Source organism: Xenopus tropicalis, chromosome 6 (assembly GCF_000004195.4).
Source record: "Xenopus tropicalis strain Nigerian chromosome 6, UCB_Xtro_10.0, whole genome shotgun sequence".
NCBI classification, from domain to species: Eukaryota; Metazoa; Chordata; class Amphibia; order Anura; family Pipidae; genus Xenopus; species Xenopus tropicalis.
The window spans coordinates 70,386,627-70,411,879 of record NC_030682.2 but is presented as its reverse complement, the minus strand read 5'-3'; the positions used below and the strand labels follow the sequence as shown (position 1 = coordinate 70,411,879).

Genomic DNA, 25,253 nt, shown 5'->3' with positions numbered 1-25,253 from the left:
GACATCTCGAGACAATAAGGTATAGATACATCTCTACCCATCTCCAACCATCCTCGCTTTCCCAAAAATATGGTGCTGGTCACCTTCGCCGCTACTAAACCATTTCAGCAAAGGGGTATTCCCCCTGTAAGTCTACTGCGGCAAATGATTATTTCCCCACTAAAGTTCTCTAGTTATTTTTGGAGTTACAAGTTTATATCCTTTCTCCTTCCCCATCCTCCTCCCTCGCAATATGCCAACAAGTATCATAAAATTCACCAGAAACCCCTAAATGAGCAGGTTCAACACTCACCTCAGAATGGCTGAGCAATCTAATATGGACTGTTGTGTATTTTCCTACAATCTTAATGGGATGAACGAACCAGTAAAAAGGGCACAAATCCTCCATGAATGTAAAAAAAGTAAAGCTATGATAGTGATGATACAGGAGACCCACTTTAAGGAAAAACATGCTCCCACAATGTCTCTCAAATCATACCCCCAGGTATTTATGAGCAATAATCCCACAAAAAAGGCAACTGGGGTACTTACCTTGTTACATAAAGACTTACCTTTCAAGCATACGGATACCCTATCCGATAGTGAAGGTAGATTCATTTTAATCAAAGGTGTATTAATGAACCAAATGTGTACAATTGCTAATATTTATGTTCCCAATACAGGGCAAATCTCTTTTATTAAGCACTTTTTGAAAATCCTAGAAAATTTTAGCAAGGGACCAATACTGTTAGGAGGTGATTTTAATATGGTACTGAACCCGCTAGTAGACTCTTCTTCCAAAAGGACCAATATATCATATAAAGGACTCAAAGAAGTCAAAAAATTATTTGCAGACATGCAGTTAATTGATGTCTGGAGGGCAATTAATCCAAAGAAAAGAGACTACACACACTTTTCCAAAACATTCTCAGTTTATTCAAGGATAGATTTTATATATACATCTCAAAAATGGTTACATTTATTTAACTCAGCTGACATAGGGAATTTTCATCACTCAGACCATGCACCAGTTAGAATAAAATTTAAAATCCCTCAGACCTCAAGAAATGAATATACTTGGAGACTAAATGAATCTATGCTCCATAGAAAAGATATTAGAAAACAAATTCAATCTCTGATTTCTCAAATAATACAGAATAATTCCTCTGATGAGATCTCTCAGGCGACATTATGGGAAACCTTGAAATGTGTCCTTAGAGGCCATCTGATGGCAATCTAAAAAAGGAAAAAGACAAAGAAATAACTAAGCTAATTGATAATATAACTTCTTTAGAACAAATACATAAAGAGTCTTTAGCACAAAAAACTTTAATCACATTAGAAAGTAAAAGAATACAATTGAAAACCCTCCTTAACGAAAAGGTCCGGAAATCATACATGAGGACCAAGCAGAGATATTACGAACTGGGTGATAAATGCAACAAACATTTTGCAAATATTCTTAAAAAAATCCAACCGCTAACCCAAATATCCTCAATAAGGAATGATAGCAACAATGTGATTAATGACACTATAGGTATAGCAAACACTTTTCAAGCTTATTACCAATCCCTTTATAAAATAAGATCAGCTACTCCACCCTTAGACTCCATAGAAAAAATAGACAATTTTATTAAGGAAGCAAAGCTTAACAAATTAACTCAAGAACAATCCCAGACGATTGAAGCACCTTTCTCCCTAACAGAAATTGAAAAATGCATAGATTCCCTTCCAGCAGGGAAAAGTCCAGGCCCAGATGGATATTCAGCGATTTTCTATAAAACCTTTAAAGAGGTACTTTCACCCATTCTTTTAACTTATTTTAATTCCATTTCAAAAAATAGTGGCTTCCACCCTCAAGCACAAGAGGCCCATATCACCATAATACCTAAACCAGGGAAAGACCCACAATTATGCTCAAGTTATAGACCCATATCTTTAATTAACATAGACCTAAAAATATACGCAAAAATTATAGGAAATAGAATAAAAGAATACTTACCTAATATAATTCATACCGACCAAGCAGGATTTGTACCTAGAAGAGAAGGAAAAGAAAACACAGCTAAAGTAATATCTCTGATAAATTATGCACAAAAGAAATGTATTCCCTCACTTATACTTACCACCGATGCAGAGAAAGCATTTGACCGAGTGTCATGGGACTTCCTAGACAGAACTCTAGCGGGCATAGGTCTAGGACAGATAAGCAGAGAGAGACTTTTAGCCTTATACGAACAACCCACAGCCAGAATCAGAATAAATGGTACTCTATCACCCAAAGTACAGATCTTTAATGGGACAAGACAGGGATGCCCATTATCTCCCACATTATTCATTCTCGTCATGGAGACACTCTTGGCCCATATTAGAAACAACCCAGACATAACTGGTATCTTAGCAGACTCTAAAGAATACAAATGTGCGGCCTTTGCTGATGACCTCTTGCTTTTCATCACAAAGCCACATATATCACTTCCGAATGTAATGTCCCTCATGAAAACTTTTGGCACTTTATCAAACTTCAAAGTTAACTATACTAAATCAGAGATTTTGAATATCAACATTACAAAAACGGTAGTTTCAAATCTAAAACTAAACTTCCCATTTAAATGGGCAGATCCATGTATAAAATACCTAGGGGTCAGAATACAATCTAAGATTGATAAAGCATACCAAGATAATTACCTTCCATTAATAGCATCATTACAAAAGACTATATGTAATTGGGAAAAACTACAACTTACTTGGTTTGGAAGAATACAAGCGGTTAAGATGATGCTCATGCCTAGAATATTATACCTATTTCAAGTCTTACCAATCAATCTCCCCCATTCCTTTTTTACCTCAATAAAATCCCTCCTCACAAGATTTATCTGGAATGGGAAAAATCCAGATTGAAATATAATCAACTTATTTTACCAAAAGAAAAAGGAGGCAGAGGTTTACCCGATGCATACCTTTATTATGTATCTGTACATCTAACTCGAATCCTTAATTGGGTCCTTGAAAAACAAAGAAAAGATTGGTGTATATTAGAACAATTATTTTCGCCAATTCAACATTACAACCTCTTATATTGAACCCAAATTTCACCCCAGGACTAGAAAAGGGATCTTTTGATAGATGGGCAGTTTGGGACAATAGACAGACTAGGATAAGCGATTTCCTCAAAGAGAATAGGATGGTGCCGATGGCGGAGATACAAAAAAGATGGGGTCCACACCCAAGAGATAATTGGAATTATAATCAACTCCATCACTATCTACAAATTAATAAATCCAAACAGTGGAATAGACCTCTAACTACTTGGGAACAATTACTAACCGAACCAAAAATATTGGATAAACCTCTATCCAAATTATACAGATTTCTTTTAAACTCCATATCCCCACCGCCAAGACCATTCTGTCACTCTTGGGAAAAAGAACTCAATATTAACCTACCTGACAAAGCTTGGTCTAGAATATTTAGCACTATAAATAAATCCTCTAGGGCATCTAGAACAAATGAAGCCATATACAAACTAATTACCAGATGGCATTACACACCAGCAAAATTAAAGAGAATGTACCCTAATACCTCAGATACCTGCTGGAGATGTAACAGCCACATTGGCACGCATACACATATTTGGTTAAAATGTCCGGTGTTACAACAGTTTTGGTCAGACATATTACGCACTATAAATCAAGTTACAGATTTCAACTTTACCATAGAAGAACCGGCCCCAATATTACTGAATATATATCCAGGTAAAAACGTTCTAGTATCAGATCCACTTACCCTTCATCTATTGCAATCAGCTAAATCCCTAATCCCAAGAAAGTGGAAATCCACAGAGGCACCCACCTTTACCGAATGGCTAAATAACACAAATGACATTAGACAAATGGAGGAAATAACATGTATGATACATAATAAAAGTGCACACTACTGGAATATTTGGACACCGTGGTTAAATTATTTAAACTCTTTATAATGGTTAATCTCAGTCATTCAGAACATCTCTTGACTTTACAGAAAATTGCATATAGACTTCTCACTGTATAAGTGAATATGTAGATATGACTTGTTGAATGCTATTGCTAAAAACTCAATTGTTAGAAATGAAAAAGATGTACAATAACAATGTTCCCCTCCCCATACCCTCCCCTTTTCCTTCTGTACCCTTTCCCGTATACAAAAATTGGAAAATAAAGAATTGAAAAAAAAAAAAAAGTGTGCTAAAGTGTGCAAAATTTAAAAAAAAACTGTGTGTAAATGTGCTTTATATGTGTGTAAATGCATGTAATTGTATGTAAGTGTGTGTAAGTGTGTATAATAGTGTAAAGAAAGGGCACTTACCTGTCCTGGAGCTAGATGGCCGATCAGATTGCTTGTAGATGTCTTCAGTGATCCTGCAGGGTCCTCTGTGCAGAGCTTGCACAGCAGGAAGTGAGCGGGCATCGCCGGAGGGAGGGGAAGAAAGCAGGGGGGGAAAGCAGGGAGAGCCGAAGGAGAAGCAGCAGATGCGATCGCATCTGCTGCTTAGAGTGGGTCCTGCGATGATCGCATTGCAGGACCCACATGACAGCCCCCCTGGCTCGTTGCCCAGAGGGTTGTCATCACTCAGAACTCTAGAAACCTAGATCTGCCAAACAACGTATGACATACTTGGTTGGCAGATAACGCATATTTCTGCAATCACGTATGCCATACGTCGTTGGCAGGAAAAGTGTTAAAGAGAGCTGGAGGATCATTTTTAAATATCTACATAGAAATCAGTAACCACAATTTTGTGGAGATAAACAGAGCTACTTATTACTGCAAGAAAAATCACATTGCTTTTTGTGCCATTGTGGTTGAAAACTAATCCAGTCCATTTAAAATATGTTCTCTCAAAACTGGCAAAAAGGTTTAGGTCAACAGATCAGTCAATTTATGACTTTGGAATATGACTACAGTTCAAAAACTGTTTGAGCAAAAAATAAATGAAGTGGCTCAGAAATGATATAGAAAATGTAGGCAAGTAAAGATATTATACAGCTTTTTGTAATGCATCAGTAAATAGTGCTTCTCCAACAAAATCCTTTTTAAAAGAGCAAACAGATTTTTTAAAATTTTGAAATCTGACATAGGGCTTGACATATTCTTAGTTTCCTAGGTGCCTTCAGCCATGTGACATGTGCTCCGATAAACTTCTGTTTTTTTTCACCCCCTCCTTTCCTGCCCCCCCCCCCAGCAGTCTATTAAAAGAAAAACTGGGAGGTAACAATTTAACAGCTCCCTGACATTTGTATTGCTAAAAATGCTCTCATGCCCCTCCCAGTGGTATGCATGAGAATAGCACTCAATAGTAAAAATCCAAGTCCAGCTCTCCCAAGTCATGACTCCTCCAGTTACACCGAGTAGGTGAAAAAATTGCTTATCTGAAAGCAGTTCTATTGTGTAGTGATAGCTCCTTCTGAAGGCTCAGAATCAGCCACAATGCACTGAGATGTCTGCCAAACACCACTGTTACAACTAAAAAAATATATTTATTGGTTTAAGAAAAACATTTTAAACAAAAATTTTTACAATGTGAGCAGTGCAGTTTAGTAATAAAAACTATACTATAAAAATAATTCCAGAATCCCTTTATATCTTTATACACACACAAATATATATACATATATTTACTATGTCCATTGCATATATTGATCACTAATTTGCAAATATCCAATTTTGTTTTAAGTCTTTATTTAAGGCAGCAACACTGTATATATATATATATATATATATACTGTACATATATATATAAAATAATCCATAGGGTGCACTCCATTTGTAGCAACAAAACCTGGATGCTAGTACAAAAAAACGCACTGGAACAAGGACAGCACTCCTAGGATTTAAAGAATTGTGAGCAAAATGTAAATGCAAAAATAGAAAGGTTTATTACTAGTAATAAACCTATACTTACCAATCTATACACTCACATACATAAACTATATATACAACCACTTATACTAATTGTAGATATTAGTATCACAATAGCCTTGGATATTCTGCTTGTTCAAAAACTTATCCAGGCCCCTCTTAAAGGTATTAACAGAATCTGCCATTACCACATCTCTAGGAAGGGCATTCCACAACCTCACTGTCCTCACCATGAAAAACCACCTACTGTCAGGATCAAGGAAGAAGTGTTGTTGGAAGAACTCGTAGAGGAAGGACCTCTCCTACACCTCCCACTAAGGAACACAGCCGCTGGAGCTGGAGACAGGACTGGACCAAGTGGAGGAGTGGCAGGAGTGCCGAACCAGGCGTCAGAGCAGAATCGGTGAGACAAACGGATAGTCGGGCAGGCAAGAGGTCGGTACAGGCAGCAGGATTCGTAGTCAAGGGAAAGCCGGATCAAAAAACAAGTCTTTCAGAAGGATAACAACGCTCAGTGTCTTCCAAGGTGAAAAAGATCACTTCGCAGTGATCCTAGGCCTCTGGCGTCTTTTAAAGCGCAAGGCGCATGCGCCAGGACGCACGCTGGCGTCAGAGCGTGCGCCGGCGTCACGACGCACGCCGGCGTCAAGTCGCGCGCTGGCGTCAAGGCGCACGCCGGCGCCAAGACACGCACACGCGTTAAGGCGCGCGCCGGCGTCATTGTGCGCCCCCTTGTGGCCAGGCGGGCGGCCGCGTCGTCGCCATTGGGCCTTACATTGCCCCCTCCCAAGGCGCGGCCTCCGGACGTGCACCGGAGCAGGTTTGCCAGGAAACTTTTTATGGAAGGATTGAATCAAGCGAGGAGCGTGGATATTGGTCACGGATTCCCAGGAATTATCCTCAGGCGAATAGCCTTTCCATTGGACCAGGTATTGTAAACGTCCTCTACGGAATCTGGAGTCAAGGATAGCCTGGACCTCGAATTCCTCCGCACCTTGCACAGTTACCGGTTCTGGAGGTACCTCAGTACGACCTGGAAACGGGTTTCTTACCACTTCCTTTAACAGAGAGACGTGAAAGACAGGATGAACCCGAAGATTAGTAGGCAGTCCCAATTTAAAAGCCACAGGATTGATCTGTTCGATAATGGGGAAGGGCCCCATAAATCTTTGACCTAGCTTCTTAGATGGACACGAAAGCTTAAGATTACGGGTGGACAACCAGACGAGGTCACCGACCTTAAATCCGGGATTTTTCCTTCGTTTCTTGTCAGCCAGTCTTTTATAATTAAGTTGTGCTTCCTGTATAGTTTGCTGAAGAAACTTGAAATTATGGTTTAAAAATTGAAGCCTGTCTTGAGCTGCGGGAACCGAGACTTCTGATAGCCCCGGCAAGGAAGTAAGGTGAAAGCCATAATTGGAGAAAAAGGGAGTCTGTTTAGAGGAGGAATGTACAGCATTATTATAAGAAAACTCTGCTAAAGGCAAGAGCATAGACCAATCCTCTTGAGAGTAGGAGGAGAAACATCTTATATACTGCTCCAGAGTCTGTTTAGTACGCTCGGTCTGTCCGTTCGTCTGTGGATGGAAAGCAGAGGACAGGGCGAGCTGAATATGAAGCCCCTTGCACAGTGATCTCCAAAAACGTGAAGTAAACTGAGATCCTCTGTCAGAAACTACCACTTTGGGTAGGCCATGAAGTCGAAAAATCTCCTTGATGAATACTTCCGCCGTAATAGCAGCAGATGGTAGACCAGACAAAGGTATAAAATGAGCCATCTTAGTAAGTCCGTCAACCACTACCAGGATCGTGTTAAAACCAGCCGACTTAGGAAGATCCACGATGAAATCAATAGAGATCCTCTCCCAAGGTTTCTCAGGGACCGGAAGGGGCTGCAGCAGGCCCATCGGGCGTGAGTGCGTATCTTTGAACCGGGCACACGTTTGACAAGAAGTGACATATTTAACACAGTCCCTTGTCATGCCAGGCCAAAAAAAATGTCTCTTAGCCAGTGCCTGTGTTTTGCGAACCCCCCAAATGGCCAGACACAGGATGGTCATGAACAAACCTGAGTACCTCAAGTCGTAAAGTTTCGGGAACAAAAATCTTATTATGAGCTATGAGGTAATTGTTTTGGCGAATAACATTCACTGGCGGGTTGGTGATAGATTCGGAAGCACGTTGGATCTTGTAAAGCAACTCAGACTGAAGGAGGAGAAAATTAGAATATCATCTAGATATACGATCACAAATAGGTCCAGAAAGACGATGGGCCCAAGTCTGAGGCTCCCCGGAAAGGAGTGAGATAGCAAACCCCACCTTAGACTGTTCCGTCACATAAATGTGGGGGTTCAAAGTAAACTCCAACTTGCAACTGTTCATAAAAGCCCGAAACTTCTTGCGGTTCCCCGAAAAACGTTCAGGTAGGGACAGCTTAAGCTTGGTCGCCGGTGGCTGAACAACAATAGGCGGAGGAGCAGCAAGTACATCAACAGGGTCTCCCGGCAGGGGTTGTAACTGGGCCTGGACAGAATGAAGCCCTGCTTGCAGATCACGTACCACTTGAGTAAGGGTGGCCATCTGTTGGGTGAGTAGTTGCATGGCCGAGACTTCCTCAGATTCTTCCATACTGGCGAAGTGATACTGTCAGGATCAAGGAAGAAGTGTTGTTGGAAGAACTCGTAGAGGAAGGACCTCTCCTACACCTCCCACTAAGGAACACAGCCGCTGGAGCTGGAGACAGGACTGGACCAAGTGGAGGAGTGGCAGGAGTGCCGAACCAGGCGTCAGAGCAGAATCGGTGAGCCAAACGGATAGTCGGGCAGGCAAGAGGTCGGTACAGGCAGCAGGATTCGTAGTCAAGGGAAAGCCGGATCAAAAAACAAGTCTTTCAGAAGGATAACAACGCTCAGTGTCTTCCAAGGTGAAAAAGATCACTTCGCAGTGATCCTAGGCCTCTGGCGTCTTTTAAAGCGCAAGGCGCATGCGCCAGGACGCACGCTGGCGTCAGAGCGTGCGCCGGCGTCACGACGCACGCCGGCGTCAAGTCGCGCGCTGGCGTCAAGGCGCACGCCCTTGTGGCCAGGCGGGCGGCCGCGTCGTCGCCATTGGGCCTTACACCTACGCTGCTTCAAATGGAAGCTCTGTTCTTCTAATCTAAAGGGGTGACCTCTGGTGCGTTGATCGTTTTTATGGGAAAAAAGAACATGCCCTCTCTGCCTATATTCCCCTCTAATGTACTTGTACAGAGTAATCATGTCCCCTCGCAAGCGCCTCTTTTCCAGAGAAAACAACCCCACCTCGACAGTCTAACCTCATAGCTTAAATCTTCCATCCCCTTTACCAGTTTAGTTGCACGTCTCTGCACTCTCTCCAGCTCATTAATATCCTTCTTAAGGACTGGAGCCCAAAACTGCACCGCATACTCAAGGTGAGGCCTTACCAGGGACCTATAAAGAGGCAAAATTGTGTTTTCATCCCTTGAGTCAATGCCCTTTTTTATACAAGACAGCACTTGATTTGCTTTAGTAGCCACAGAATGACACTGCCTGGAATTAGACAACTTGTTATCTACAAAAACCCCTAGATCTTTCTTCATTAAGGATACCCCCAGCAAACTACCATTCAGAAGAGAACGGGATCCCTTTTTAAATAACGGCACCACATTAGCAATTCGCCAGTCTCTTGGCATCATGCCAGACCTCAATGAATCCTGAAAAATTATGTGAAGAAGCTTGGCAATCACAGCGTTCAACTCATTTAATACCCTGGGATGAATCCCATCTGGTCCTGGACCTTTGTTTACCTTTACATGTTGAAGTCTCTTTTGAATTTCCTCCTGAGTGACCCAATGCGTCAGTAGCTAAATTACTAGAACTGGGCATATTAAAAGGGAAGCCTTCATTAGCTGGCTCCTCAGATGTATAGACAGATGAAAAATAAGAGTTCAAAACTTCTGCTTTTTCCCCATTCTCATCAATCAACTTACCCCCCCCCCCCCGTGATAATAAGGTTCCCACCCCTTCTTGCTTCATTTTTTTACTATTCACATAATTAAAAAATAACTTTGGATTCTTTTTACTCCTAGCTGCAATATCCCTTTCCATCTCTATTTTAGCTTGCCTGCTTTATTTGCTTCCTTGTACCTGATGAAAGTTTCTGCTGTCCCAGCTAACTTGAATGCTTTTAAATCACGTTTTTTCTTACCAACCTCAACACTAACACTTTTATTCAGCCATAAAGGTTTTGCTTTGCGATGCCTCTCCTTGCTTACAAGGAGAATATACTGTTGTGTATACCTGCAAAGCAATGTTTTAAAGATGTTCCATTTTTCTTCTGTGTCTAACCCTATGAAAAGCCTTTCCCAGTTGACACATTGCAGAGATGCCCTTATACTGGCAAAGTCTGCACGTCTAAAATTGAGAGTTTTAGTTACTCCCTTATAGAGCTGTCTCTGCAGCATTAACTCAAAGGAGACCATGTTGTGATCACTGTTCCCCAAATGCTCACCCACACAAATGTTAGAGATCAGTTCAGTGTTATTAGATATCACCAGGTCCAAAATAGAGTCATTCCTAGTAGTTTCTTGAACCGCCTGAAATAAAAGTTAACACTTTTCTAATTTAAGGAACATTGCCAGCTTTATTTCATAGCTAAAATCTTAATCATATTTACTTCTTATCATGTTTTTTACCCTGTAACTCAATATAAGAACATTTATCATTAGTGATGAGCAAATCTGTCCCGTTTCGCTGTTGGCAAAACAACAAGAAAATCTGTGAAATGCATTTGTCAAAAACTTTATAAACATTTTAACAGAAAGCTTTTATTCAATAACAACATACCAGTCTTTAGCCCTGAAATTAGTAAATTGTGTATCAGCAGCAAACAGTGCCTAACAATTTACCACAGATCTAAAAGGAAACACTGACATTTCATTTGTTAGATTAAATATTTACAACAACCCTAACCATTTAGTTATAGAGTATTATATTCACTTTGCAGGCCCCTGTCTTGCTAACATGTTCTTACCATATCCAGAAAAACAACAGGGCATCATAACAAGGGTCATTTGCAACCACAAGTGCAGTTGGCTAACTGCAGTTTTGAGCATAATCAGCATGTTTTTTCAACCACAATGCAGCATTTTTTCATGATTCCAGTGTAATTGCTGTTGCCAGGGTAAGATGCGTCTGATACAGTTGTAGCAGATATTTTTAGATTAAAATGGTTGTGCTTGCACTTTGATGCAAATTGGACACAATTGCAATTATAATTAGTTAGACTCATGTCTGGTGTTCAGGTTCCTGCTGTGGGAACCTTGGTGCTACTGCCTGGTAAGGAGATGGCAGTAGCTTAAGGGTTCCCCTGGGTCAATAGGCACAACTGCATAAAAATGGGAACAGGAGGCAGAAGGCAGCAGCATTGGGCTCAACTATACATAAGTGCAAGGAGCATGCATTGTTCCTAGCACCTTTAATGAATGGGAGTCTTTGTGCAACTGACTATGGCCGAGGGCAACTGCACTTGCAGTCATAAATGACCCAAAATAACTCATAGAGACAGATAGTCTTGGTTCTGCCAGACAATACATTTACTGCAAATTTCTGTTCCCACATTCTTGTTTTCAAATATGTAAAACACATTTGATTTTGATTTGATATATATATGTATATATATAAATATATATATTTATTTTCACACGTCAGAACAAAGAAGTCAGGTCAAAGCAAAAAACATAGGGAAAAGGGTTACACAATTTTTCCTTGCCATATTTCACACATGCCTAGGTTATACTGACAGGTAACTACTGCATAATTAGGGCCAGATTTATTAAAAGTAGATTTTTCTGGCCTTGAAACTCGTATAAACTTGACTTGGTAATGTTTCAAATAAAACACAATCATACTTGCATTTATTAAATGTTGAAATAATGTTAGTATGGTTGAACAAAAATAGAGTTTATTGTCTGAAAATCAGAAATTCTAGAAATTTAAATGCACATTCATTTCCATGAATCCTCTTTATTTTTCCCAAACAGGAATTGCTCCAGCGGCAATTTTATGAGCATTGGCGCTCATTTTTGGAAAACAATAATGTGTTTAAGTTTCACTTGAAACTGAGTGAAATAGAAAACAATTATGGGATTAACTTCCCCTTGAAACCAGATGAAATAGAAAACAATGATGTGATTAATTTCCCCTTGAAACTGGGTGAAATAGAAATCACTGATGGGATTAATTTGCCCTTGAAACCGGGTGAAATAGAAAGCAATGACGTGATTAACTTCCCCTTGAAAATGTGTCACGGACAGGCTGTTACTGACTATTCTACTATTTTAAGCCTCTGCAGGACTCAATGCTTCTCACCAGCTTAAACCTGGCATGCTTTTTGTCAGTCAAAAAAGTCACATAAAGTTTTAATGTATTAATCTCGAATGTTCGTGTTTTTTTAAGACATTCTCAAATTTTTCATGAAAGTACTCAGAATGATCTAAAATTGTTCGAGAAAAAAACAAAATAATGATATAGTGCCAAAAACACATACGTAAATCTCGAAAAAACTGTTAAAAAACACAGTCATGCAATAATTTCAATAATAACTAGAAAGGGAATTTGACAACAAACTTCATGTTGGGTTGAAAAACATGAAGTCACTGAATGAAATCTGATCTGTTGTTGGCTCTGCCCACTTTTTCTAACCTTTGACCACAGTTATATAGTAAAAACCACTGTGCAAAGTTTGGGGACCCTGGTTTTAATAGTGTCTGAATGGCAGCAATTTAAATTTCCCCAATGAAAGTCAACAAGTGACATCTGATTGGCGGATGGTGGCTGCCCCCATTTTAAAAAAACAAAACAAAAACCACCTTGAAGTCACCCAGTGACTGGCTGTGCAAAGTTTGGGAACTCTAGCATCAAAGATTGTGTTAAGATTGTCTGCAGTTTCAATTTCCCCATAAAAGTCAATGGGTGAAATTTGATTGGCTGTTGTTAGCTCCTCCCACTTTGGGGTCATCCAACAAATGTCTCTGTTTCGTTCGGGGTGACCCCATTATTATGGTATTCAAGTTTGGGGGGTGTAGCTTCAAAGCTGTAAGAGTGGCAGCAGTTTGAAAATCTTCCCTGTCAAAGTCAATGGAAAAATTGGGGTGTTCAGAGCGGCACCACAAAAAGATGGGGGGTGGGATCACTTAGAAAAGCACAAGCAGCCTGCTCCGCTATAGGGTGAAGAAGTGTGAAGAGTTTGGGTGTTGTACCCCTAAAACTGCAGGAGGAGTAGCGTTTAGAAAATGGGGGGGTGCTAAGAATAAGAAGAAAAAGCGGAAGAATAAGCTGAAGTCGAAGAACAGTATTCAATATTCTTACAGTACATTCTTCAAAAATGTACCATATTTGAAATGACAAGCTGTCTCTTTATAACGACTCAAAATCCTCTAATGTATAAGCAATATGTACTTAAGATGAAACAATGAAAAAGCAGCAGCACTCTGCCTTGTGCACTTAAGTAAAAGTCACTTTTTTCAACACAACCGGAGTGCTGCTGCTTTTTCATTTTTTCATCTTTGATACTGTTTTACCCGGGCAAAGGGTTCAGCGTGCACCTGGGGCTACAATTAGCCGGTTTGTCCACCGTGTGGCACACCTTAATTAATTTGTTGATAAGCAATATGTACTGTTTTGTATATAAAGGTAAATCCTTCACTTGTAGATTCATGAGACTAAATGCTGTGTGTTCATAAACAAGTAATGTGAAAGGTTCATTTAAGATGCATTGCAATAGATTTTTTGTTAGATCTCAAGGAAAGGATCCTTCCCTGGGTGAAACGTTACCAAAAATCTTTCCACTAGCTTTTTCCACCCTGAAAATACAAGTGCTTTCTAAACAAGCACTAAGATGTATGATTTTTTCAGTATGGAAGTGACATGAGCTTCTTAGAAAGTTGTTGGATTGACCACAAGATGATAGGCTTCTACTCACATCTGGTATAGGAACATCATTATGCTTTGTAATTTCAGTTCTTTAAAATAGTGGTGGGATCAACTCTCGATTACTCTGAAACAACACTTCAGATGTATGGTGTTTTTATCTATTTTCTAGTTTATATATACTCTCATTTGTAAGGCATTGTTAATTGAAAAGAACATTACTTATTTGCATGTCTGTACTGCTGTATATACATAAAGTTTTTCTATTCTCTATCACTTTCTCTGCACATAATTAGAACAATAACTTGAAGGCATCTGGAGGCAAAAATGTTTTTAAGGTCTATGAAAAGTGCCTCAACTATAAAAAAAAAAAAAAAAAGCTTTATAGCAGCACTGATCTTGGGAAAATGAAAAATACTGTAATAGTTCATATCTATAATAGATTAGCGTGCAAGATGGAATGCTATATTTATTCTGTAGAATCTTTATGAAACCTGAGTTAACAGACCTAAAAGCTCTCTTTTTTTGTTTAAAGGAGACATTTTATATAAAGTTCATATTCAGTTATAATATTCATCCTCCCTCAAAATGTGAAATAATGCAGAAAGAAAGATGTTTTGAAAGCATTTTACCTCCTAAAACTGCCATTATATGAGAGCTGCAGAGACAACCACAAGTATGAAGCCAGAGCAAAATGAGACATGGGAGTGTCCTTCCATCTCCCACAGGAAGTGGTCACAGCACTGACTGACAGGCTTTATTCAGCAGCAGCAGGGAAAACCCCTCCCTCCTTCTGTGTCTCTCTGCTTTTGCTGCTGCCAGGGGGGAAGGGGGGGGAGAGGAGGGAGTAGAGCAGGAACAGACTGCCTGTGACATCGCTAAGCCCTGCCCACTCTATGAATATTCACTTCACTTTAAGTAGGTGAGGTGGTGTCATTGAAGTCTATCTGGGCTAGTGGCTCTGAGCCATATACTGAAGAGTCTAAACCTGAAGCTGGCATAAGGTCTGGGTAGAGCACAGTTTTCAAGCTGTTATGGACAGATTTGAACCCAAAGGTATAAATAAAAGCACTTACTTATATTTTACAGTTTTTTACATGGTTTAGTGCATTGTAAAAATGTATGCTATATATCCCCTTTAAGATAGCAGGTGCCGTGTTAGTTTGGTGTGATGTAACTTCCCTTTCCTCCTGCTTTGAATGTCTGGCAAGATTGTAGCTTAGATAAGAGCAGGGCGGGGAGGGGGAGGAGGAAGCTGCACTGTCTCAAGCCTGTTCCATAGAGGTTTCAGCTGAGAGAAAAAAGTCTGATACTCATGTTTACAGAACAGAAGGAAAGAAATGCAATGGGTTTTTTTTTTTGACAGAGGACTCAGAGCAGCATTATTGTGAGGCCTTTTTTTGATAAAGGTTATTTAGTTTTAACCTTTCCATCTCCTTTAAAAAGAGATTTTGAGCATATGCATGAATGCACATTAGGCCTCTATGGAGGGTTCAGAATTGACACGAAAAACAGGTGGCTACACATGCGCACACATGCGCAGTAACATAAAACACATAAAACACATTTTGCAGTTCTGTACAGGAAGTACAGCGATGGAAGTGACATGCTTCCTTAACAGCTTATACTTTTTGTCCTGTATATATTCTATATATCCAAATATTCTGCCTGCATTGGACTGCTGCTGCTGGATTCAAGTTCTCTTTACAGCATCCTGGACTGCATAAATTAATCAAGACCTCAGCATGTAGAGAGAGGTTACAGTGACCAGGGGGAATGAGTTTGCCTATCAGATCCATGCAGTTCAGGGGGAGGTAGCACAAGTGTCATATCACAATAGAGATATTCAGCTTAGCAAGGAGGTGGGGCTTTAGTTAAAAGGATCTGCCCCAGCAAAGCTCTCATGGAGCATAAATGTCCATTGTATTAATGCCAACTCTCTGTAAGGTAATTTAGTACAGGACTGGGTTGCTTAAATAATGTTTGAATCAATTCTGTATTATGGCTAATACTTGCAATGTTTTCTTTTTTTCAAGCTGGATCTCGAGCATCTTATACTAGCCAGCACAGTCATTTGGGCTCTGAGATAAGATCTTTGCAGTCCCCAGAACATCATATAGATCCCATTTATGAAGATAGGGTATATCAGAAACCACCTATGAGAAGCCTCAGCCAAAGCCAAGGAGATACATTACTACCAGCACACACCAGCTCATATCGAACAAACACAGGTAAGTACAACAGAGTACCTAATATAAAGAGTAAGAATAGTGTAAGATGTATGTTATAGCTGGTTATTTTAAATGGCAAAATACACCAAAAATAAAACAACTTTGAATTCTGTAGTGTATATTTTTCATTTGGTCTGTGTATTTTTATGAGTTTGCATCATTTTATCCATTTAATGTTCCATTAAAAACAATAGAACTGAATGTGAATAGGTGTTTAGTTTATGCAATAAATCTGCCACGAGCAAGCAGATAAGTAGGCCAATGCTATAACATAAACACTTCAAAGGAAATAATTTGTATTTGTTGAATTAATGTAATGAGCAGAAATACTGTACTGTTAATTCCAGTGCTGTCACTGGTGTTTATAATTTTGTGATTTAAAGTGATTTAATTTACAGTGTCAACTTTAGGATTGGTATCACATTTTGAGTGTTGTACAAGATGTTAATGCTTATAAGATTCTTGAACCTGATTGCATAATATTTATTTCATTTGAACGTGGTATGTCTATATATATATATATATATATATATATAATCCATAATCCTTGGGACCTATTAATAAGGATGTTTTTAATTCATATTGCATGTAATTATTCTTAATTTTATTACTTTATGTTCACCAAAATGCTGGATCCAATAGAGAAAACTATCATGATTATAAATATTGGGTGCTTTATAATAAAGAGATGTCATCCTAAAACTTTTTCATCCTCAGAAAGCCAAGGGTGCATGCAGAAAGCACATCATGATTATTAAACGGGAACTTCCATGAAAACTATTTGTAACTGTTAAATGTCTCTTAGTGAACAAAATAATTTTTCCAAATATAATCCATAAATAATTTCCTGCTGTTTTTAAATTATTCCCATTAATGTATTCTCTGGTTCTGACAGCACAGGTTTTCTCCTAGAGGCAGAATTATTAAAATTGTGTTTGTGCATTTTTTGTTTTTTTTTCTACCATAACTAAACTCATTTTTTTTTAAAAAACACAGATGTCTACTCATTTATTAAAAAACCACAACAAATAAACCCAGTGGACATGCAAAAAATGTGCAAAATTGGAATTTTTCATGCTTGGAAAAATGTTTTTGTGATTACTAAAGCAAAGGAAGATCTTTCAGCTGTAAAATGGACACCTGTCATTGACTTCTACATGACATTGACAGCTTTTAGATGATGTGTTTTTACTTTCCAATTTCTCACAGTTTTGAGATGCACAGTAAATGGTGAAAGGTAATCGAGTTTTAGCACAAAGAACGCAAATTTAAAAGAGAGAGAGAGAAGGCATTACCAAAACATTTCTAAGAAGCATTTGTGTTTGTTAGGATCTGTGTATTACTGCTTACAACAGGTTAAGGTTCCTTCAGGTTTTTCAAATTGCTATTTTTACTTCTGTTATTATGCTAGTGTAAAAGGGGTGTTAGGAGAATTGCATAAAGAAACTGTACCCAGACACAAGAATAAGGGGCACATTAACTAAAATTTGTTTTTTTCTCGCCTTGAAAGTCATATAAACTCGACATGGTATAAATTTGAATTAAACTCAAATTTTGAGTTTACATTCGAAAATCCCAAATCTTTATAGTTTAAAGTGTTGTTAAAACTTTAAAAATCGAGTTTAAAGGGACATTCGTTTTCAAGGATCCCCTTTATTTTTCCCAAAAATTGCTCCAGCAGCCATTCTGGAAAACAATAATATGTTTAAGTTTTACTTGAAATTGGGTTAAACTGAAAACAATGATTGGAATAACTTTCCCTTGAAAGTGCCTGAAATAGAAATAATGGATTAAGTTTCCCTTGAAGCTGGGTGAAATTGAAAACAATGAGGGGGTTAAATCCCCCTTGAAGCTGGATGAAACTGAAAACAATGGGGGGATTAAGTTTCCCTTGAGGCTGGGTGAAATTGAAAACAATGAAGGGGGTTAAATCCCCCTTGAAGCTGGGTGAAGCTGAAAACAATGAGGGATTGACTTTGAGGGATTAACTTGTCTTTGAAAATGTGTCAAGGACAGGCTGTCACTGGCTATTCTATTCCTCTACTAAGCCTCCATAGGACTCAACAGTACTTGACCTGTCAAATTTTCCATACAGTGAAATACCTTTCCACAGGACAACCTTCCTGTAGAAAGTGAGCTCCAACATGTGAGCTGGACTTGTGGAATGGATTGCCTGGTCTGCCTGTTCCTTCCAAAACACTATAGGTTCCCAGACCAGACTGCAAAGTCTTTTAAACAGAGAGAGCATTCTGTGTTTAGTAACATCTCCCTTCACGCTTACATCTCCCACTATGAAGAACTTAAAGGGAAAACTCATATTTTTATTTATTTGTTGGGTCATTCTAAATGTAGGGTTTACATGTCCTTTAAGCATCTTATCAGACAGCAGTTAAGTGTGATCACTCCCAAATGTAAATTATATTTTAAGTCCCCTGGAGAGCCTTGCATTCATGCAAACATTGACCTAACTGGTCCTTTCTCAGGTAAAAGTTCTTTTTAAGTACTTTAATATATGTCAAAATAAAATTAGGAGTTAGACGATAATCATGCAAACCAACTTAAATGCAGAGCAGGGGAAGAAAAATGCTTTGTGCTGTTTAAACAGTAGGACATATTTATATCAACTGTATTTGTTAAATTATTATATTCGCTGAGAGGAATTTAACAAAACCATTTTTAAGATAGTTCCCCTTTAAGGACAATCTAATCATTCAGGTATTGCAAAATTAGCAAATGTTGAAGGCAACTCATTTAAATACTAGTGTTGAATTCATTAATTCTATTTTTATTTGTCAATTTTTGCTTTCATAATGAAAATCTTCAGTAATCAAGTGTTAACTCATACTATCCCATCAGTTTTTTTCCTCATTTTTCTTTACACACAATAGGTTTGGTATTATTGTTTGCATTAAAAGACAACTTAAATTTGGCATACTGGTCATAACAGAATACTGTTTCATAAATAAAGCAATCTATCAACTATAACATAAAAATATTAACACTTTATTAAAATACAGTGAATTGACATGTATGGATGACTGAAATTTGAAACCAGAAATCTGAAGAATGTGAGAATAATTCTCACTCTAGGAATTATGGAAATTGATCCTTATATTTCTTTCTGGCCTAATTCTAAAAAAGCTCTAATGAAATTTAACTAATACCTGCAGAAATGCAGAGTTGTATAACTCAATGAGAACAGAGGCAGTTTCCATCTTGTTAGGTCTCTTCATTTCATGCCTTGACCACCCTACCAAGGGCCATCTGAGCCCCACATAAAATTTCAGGTGACCACTTTAAAATACGGAAGCTTTGTCAATCTCAGGTGTTTATTTGGGGAAATTTATAGGAAGTGGTAGGCTTCTGTTTCTGTCTCTTCTTTGGGAGACTGAGAGAGGGGGCCAAAAGGGAGAATTGTTTTCATACTTACAGTAATTCTCCTTTCCTGGTCACTCTCTATATCAGCATTAAAAATTGGGAGGCTCCTCCCACCCCCGCCTACAGCCCAGACTGTCCCTCCCTCTCAAAACCTTTAAGTACACCCATAGGTACCCACCTACCTCGTCTAATACCAAGTACCAGACTACAAGGGTGGGAAATGCTGATATGGAGAGTGACCAGGAAAGGAGAATTACAGTAAGTATGAAAACAATTCTCCCTTTTCCTGGTCACTCCATATCAGCATTAAAATTGGATCTACCAAGCCATGCTGAACCCAATGGGGTGGGAACAAAAACAGAGACTTGAAGAACTGCAAAATTAATTTAATGAGGAAAAAGCCAGATGAGAGCCTGAAGCAAAGGTATGACTACTGGACTCAGACAGGTCTAACTGATAATGCCTGATGAAGGTCCTGGCTGAAGACCATGAAGCCACCTCACAGGTCTGTGCTGAAGGTACCTCTGCCCATGCTGCCCAAGAGGTTGACACAGCCCTGATCGAGTGCGGTCTCAGACCCTCTGGAGCTAGCTTGCCTTGGGCCTTCTCAATGCAAATTGTAATCCATCTGCTAATGGTGGAAGTGGCAGCCCCCAGACCTTTCCGACACCCTGCAGGGATGACGAACAACCTGTCCAACCTCCTGAAAGAATTAGTGACCTCCAGATAATGTTTTAGGCAACGAACTGCGTCAATCTTCTGCAATTCCTCCAAATTATGCACATCCGCAGAAAAAACGGGTAAGGATATCTCCCTTTTTAAATGGAAAGTTGAGACCACCTTAGGCAGGAATGACTTGGCTGGCTTGAGTATAACTCTGTCATGGAGAAAAGAGATATGCCCTGGACTGCATGAAAGGTCTTGTAACTCTCCCACTCTACATGCCGATGCTACAGCCACCAGAAATAGAGTCTTTAGAGTGAGAAGCCAGGAGGAAATGGCTTTGAGAGGCTCAAAGGGTGATAGAGACAGAGCCCTTAAAACTAAAGGGAGACTCCACAGAGGAGGAGGCTTGACCTCTGGAGGACGGACCTTGAGAACTGCTGAGAAGAATCTCTTGACCATGGAGTCTTCGGCCCAGGATCCAGACAAGGCTGACAGCGCTGAGACATGAACCTTGAGGGTTCTGTACTGCAATCCTTTGTCTAGACCCTCCTGTAGAAAATTTAAGACTTGGGAAAGAGACACTTCCTCCAATGGCAATGGGAACCTCTCCCAAATCCTGTAGTAAGCCGCAGAGGTGGAAGGCTTCCTAGCTTTCAACAGGGTATCAACAACATTTTTGGAGAGACCTAGCCCTGACAGTCTTTTGCTCTCAGCCTCCAGGCCTGAAGGGAAAGAGCAGATGGGTTCGGATGTAAGAGAGGACCCTGATTCAGCAGGTCTCTCCTCACAGGAAGGGGCCACAGAGGAGCTACTGTGAGCTTCAGAAGCAGTGGATACCAGGGTCTGCAAGGCCAGTTCAGAGCCACCAGGACTAACTCTGCCCTCTCTTGAATGACTTTCAGAAGTGTTCTGGAGATGAGGGGAAAGGGCGGAAAGGCATAAGCTAGGCTGAATGACCAATCCCGGAGAAGGACATCCGTGCCCATTGTCCCCAGGCAAAAATTCTTGGGGCAAAACTTCGGCAACTGAGTGTTGAGGTAGCCATGAGGTCGATTGTGAAAGGTCCCCACTTCCTGGACAATTACTGGAAGACCTGATGATTCAGACTCCTTCTTGGTTTTCCACCCCAGGTAAGTATTCCGCCGTCAGAATAAACAGATTTTTCTCTGCCCAAGATAAGAGAGGATGGACTTCTTCGTTCCCCCCTGCCTCTTGATGTAAGAGACTGCAGATTTGTTGTTTATTAGAATCCTGACCGCCGAGGCCTGAAGTGTCCGGGAGAAAGACTGAAGGGCCAACTTTGCTGCCCTGATTTCTAGGATGTTAGAAGGAACTCCTGACTGTCTGACCGGCCATATTCCCTGAACCCATTCGGAGCCCAGGTGGGCACCCCAGCCCAGGGTGGAGGCAACCATTACTAACACCTTCCACTGGGGTTGAAAGAGAGGTAAACCCTTCTCTAGATTGTCCTTGGAGAGCCACCACTGGATTGAATCTTTGAAAGGCTGATCCCAATCCCTTCAGAAAAAGACATTGAGCCAGCCTCATGTGCCACCAGGGCCACCTGGTGACTGGGATAGTAGAAGCCATGGTGCCCAGGAGAGACATCAGGTCTCTGGCTGAGACCTGATCTTTCTGCAGAAAATACTTTGCAAGACTAATGATGGCCTAAATCTTCTGGGGAGGAAGAGAAACCGACCCCTCGATGGTGTTGAACCAAGCCCCCAAATACACAAGAGACACAAGGCTCCATATTCAGGAGCCATCCATGAGCTTCCAGAAAACAAATGACTCTGTCGCGATGAATCAGCAGAACCTCCCTGCTTCTTGCTGAGAGGAGGATGTCGTCCAAATAATGCCAAATGGAAATACCTTCCAGTCTCAAGGCTGCCACAAGGGTAACTAACACTTCAGAGAACACCCTCGGAGCCGTGGACAGACCGAAGGTGAGACAACAAAACTGGAAGTGCTTTCCGGCAATGGCAAAGCGTAGAAAGCGCTGATGGGCCTCTGAGATCGAAATATTGAGATAGGCATCTCCCAAATCGATGGAAAGGAGCCAATCCCCTGGAAGGATAGACAAGATTATAGAAAGGATAAACTCCATCTTGAATTTCTGGACCCTCAGATGCTTGTTGATGAACTTGAGATCCAAGATGGGTCTCCATCCCCTTGAAACCTTCTTTACTAGAAAGAGGACTGAATAGACTCCCTTCCTTTGGTCTTCCATGGGGACTGGGACTACTGCCCTCTCCTCGACCAACCAATCTACATAATGGATCTGGACCTCTCTTTTTTCTCCTGAGTTGGGAAAAGAGGAGACTACGAATTGGTCGACTGAAGGAAGAGAGGCGAACTCCAGCCAATAGCCCCTTCTTAAAACATCCAGGACCCAGCGATCTGAGATGGAGGAATGCCAGACATCTAGAAAATTCCCCAATCTGGCCCCTACCTCGCTGATTATGGACAACTAGTCAGGAAGACTTTTTGGATGACTGAGAAGGCCTTGACTTGTCTCCTTTAGGAAAGGTGTCATGACCCTTTTTCCAGGCAAAAGGCTTGAAACTTTCTCCTGCTGAACTAGAAGAATAAGAGGGCCAGCCCTTCCCTGGAGCACAGGAACTGGAGGACCTGAAAGGAAAGGTTTTTTGTTTCTTCTTTTCTTGGGGTAAGAAGAGGCTTTTACCCCCTGACATATGTATGTATGTATGTATGTATGTATAACTTACATAACATAACTTACATAACATAACCATCATCCAGCTTTGGACCAAATAACCGAAGGCCCTCGAAGGGAAGAGTGCAGAGGCTCATTTTGGAAAACTTGTCAGCTGCCCAGGCTCTTAGCCAGAGAGCCCGATGAGCCAGGACTGAGATGGCCATAGAACACGCTGCCAGCCTAGTGAGATCCACCGCACCCTCTGAGACAAAACTGCCAGGCTTGAAGAGATCTCTTTGACATCAGCACCCTCCGCTAAGGCTCTGTCAATGCCATCAATCCAGAAGGACATAGCTTTGGTCACTGAGATCAAGGCTACGGCATGCTTACAAAGCTGCCCCCGCCACCAAAAAATTCTTTCTCAAATCAGACGCCACACATCTGTCCATGGGGTCTTTTAGAGCGGAACAGTCATCTATGGGAAGGGTAGTCTTTTTAGCTAAATGGATGACAGCTGGGTCAACGGAAGGGACCGTGATCCACTCCTGCACTTTGGACTCCTTAAAAGGATAAAGTTTGGGAAACCTTGTCCCTTGGGAGACAAAAGAAACCTTTTTAGAGGCTTTCTGCCACTTGGCTTTGATGAGATCCGATACTTCCTGGAAGAGAGGAAAGGTCTGGCGGCTCCTGGATGGAGTAGGCAGAACCTTGAGAGTCTTTGAACTATCCGACTCCTGCTCCACTCCTAAGGTCAATTTGACTGCTTTGATCAATGGAGAGACTAGAGAAAGATCAAACAAATCCCGAGCTCCCTCAGATTCCTCCTCCGACCCTAGAAAGTCCTCTGAAGGCATAGAGGCTGACAAACATTCATTATCTGAAGAATCCTCCGAAGCCCAGGCATCTCCCTGAGCCCAAGATGTAAAGGAAGCCTCAGGTTCCACAGAAGGAGTAATAGAAGCCTTACAAAAATCCTTCCAACAGGACCTACAAAACTTCTTCCGCATAAGCAGAGTGTTGAAACAGCCCACACACTCAGGTGAAGACGGAGTCTTAGCTTGGACTTTGCGCTTTTTAGAAAGACCATCTTGTGGCAAGCTGATGAAAGAAAGAGAAAAACAGTAATGAGGAAGGGAAAAAGGGGAATAGAAGAAGATGAAAAAAGAAGGAGGGACCTACCTAGCTTGGAGGGCAGAGGCATTTAAGGCTGAGGAATCCATGAAGGAACACAGAAAGTACCCCAAAAACTAAGAGAAACCAAACAAAAAATGAGCCAAAGAATGCAATAAGACAAAAACACACTCTTTGGCAAAACACCTAACGAGCAGGAGAGTGAGGCAGAAAAGGCGGCAGGAGCTGGAAACCACCAGGCAGGCAAGCAGGGAAAACCCTGGCACTAAAAACGCCAAGAATTTAAACCCCCCCCGGCTGGAAAAGGCATCGCAAACTCACTTCCGGTCTTTGGAACGCATATCGCGCCTCACACAAACCGATAGAAGCTGCAGAAGGACACTAACTACAGCAAAAAGATTGGCGCCAAAAGAGAAAAGGATTCCCCTGTGACACGAGCAACTTCCAAGTCACCCCAAGGCACTACCTCTGAAATCTGATGACCTGCACAGCCACAAGGTTTATCCAAGGACAAGTTACAGGAACGTACCACGCTGTCTCCCAAACTTTACCAGAAGGGGAGGGTAAACGGAAGCTCTCTGCCAATTCACCCAAGGAATATCAATGCACCTTAAGGAATATATCCAAACTGACAGAGACCCTGAAGGAACTGTAGACAAGGACAGAAAGAAAAAAGACGAGGTAGGTGGGTACCTATGGGTGTACTTAAAGGTTTTGAGAGGGAGGGACAGTCTGAGCTGTAGGCGGGGGTGGGAGGAGCCTCCCAATTTCAATGCTGATGGAGTGACCTGGAAATACATAATTAGGATAAGCTGAAATGTCTGGAAATTTCTAATGCTGCTTCAGCACCCATTTTTTTACTTTGCACACTGCTTCCTTTGATATTTTTGATATTTCGGAGTAAAGTGACCTGCAACTACCCAGAAAATGCAACACTGCCTTCAATCATCAGAGCAGTACTCACAAGAGTTGGGAGGCACGTGCACCCTACCTGTCTTCTAACTTGCATGCGATTCAGATGTACATGTCAAGAAGCAGCAGAGAGATGCAGAACTGTCTGCAACCCCCCGATGCTATGCTGTGCACCTTTCTCTGGATTTGTATCCAGTTCATAAAAGAGGCAAATTTTAGAGGTGCAAAGATTTTGACTAGGAAGTGAATAGTGTCTGTTTAAAGGAAAACTATACCCCCCAAACAATGTAGATCTCTATAAAAAATAAATTGCTTAAAACAGTTCATATGTAAAACCCTGCTTCATATAAATAAACCATTTTCATAAAAATGTATGGGATCATAGGATTCACAGTGCCAACCCAATGCACACATACATGCTAGGTCACATCAGCCAATTAATGAAGAATTCTGTTTTTGGTTCCACCC

At 40.7% G+C, this 25,253-nt stretch overlaps 1 protein-coding gene across 12 annotated transcripts in view; it reads left to right on the top strand.

Moving 5' to 3' along the window:
* ctnnd2 (catenin delta 2) overlaps nt 1-25,253 on the top strand; it is a 494,372-nt gene that overhangs the window by 291,639 nt on the left and 177,480 nt on the right. For all 12 annotated transcript variants that reach the window (XM_031903685.1, XM_031903679.1, XM_031903678.1 and 9 more), the window contains one exon: nt 15,845-16,039. In XM_031903685.1, coding sequence (XP_031759545.1) covers nt 15,845-16,039 — 195 coding nt within the window. The remainder of the gene's footprint in view (nt 1-15,844; nt 16,040-25,253) is intronic.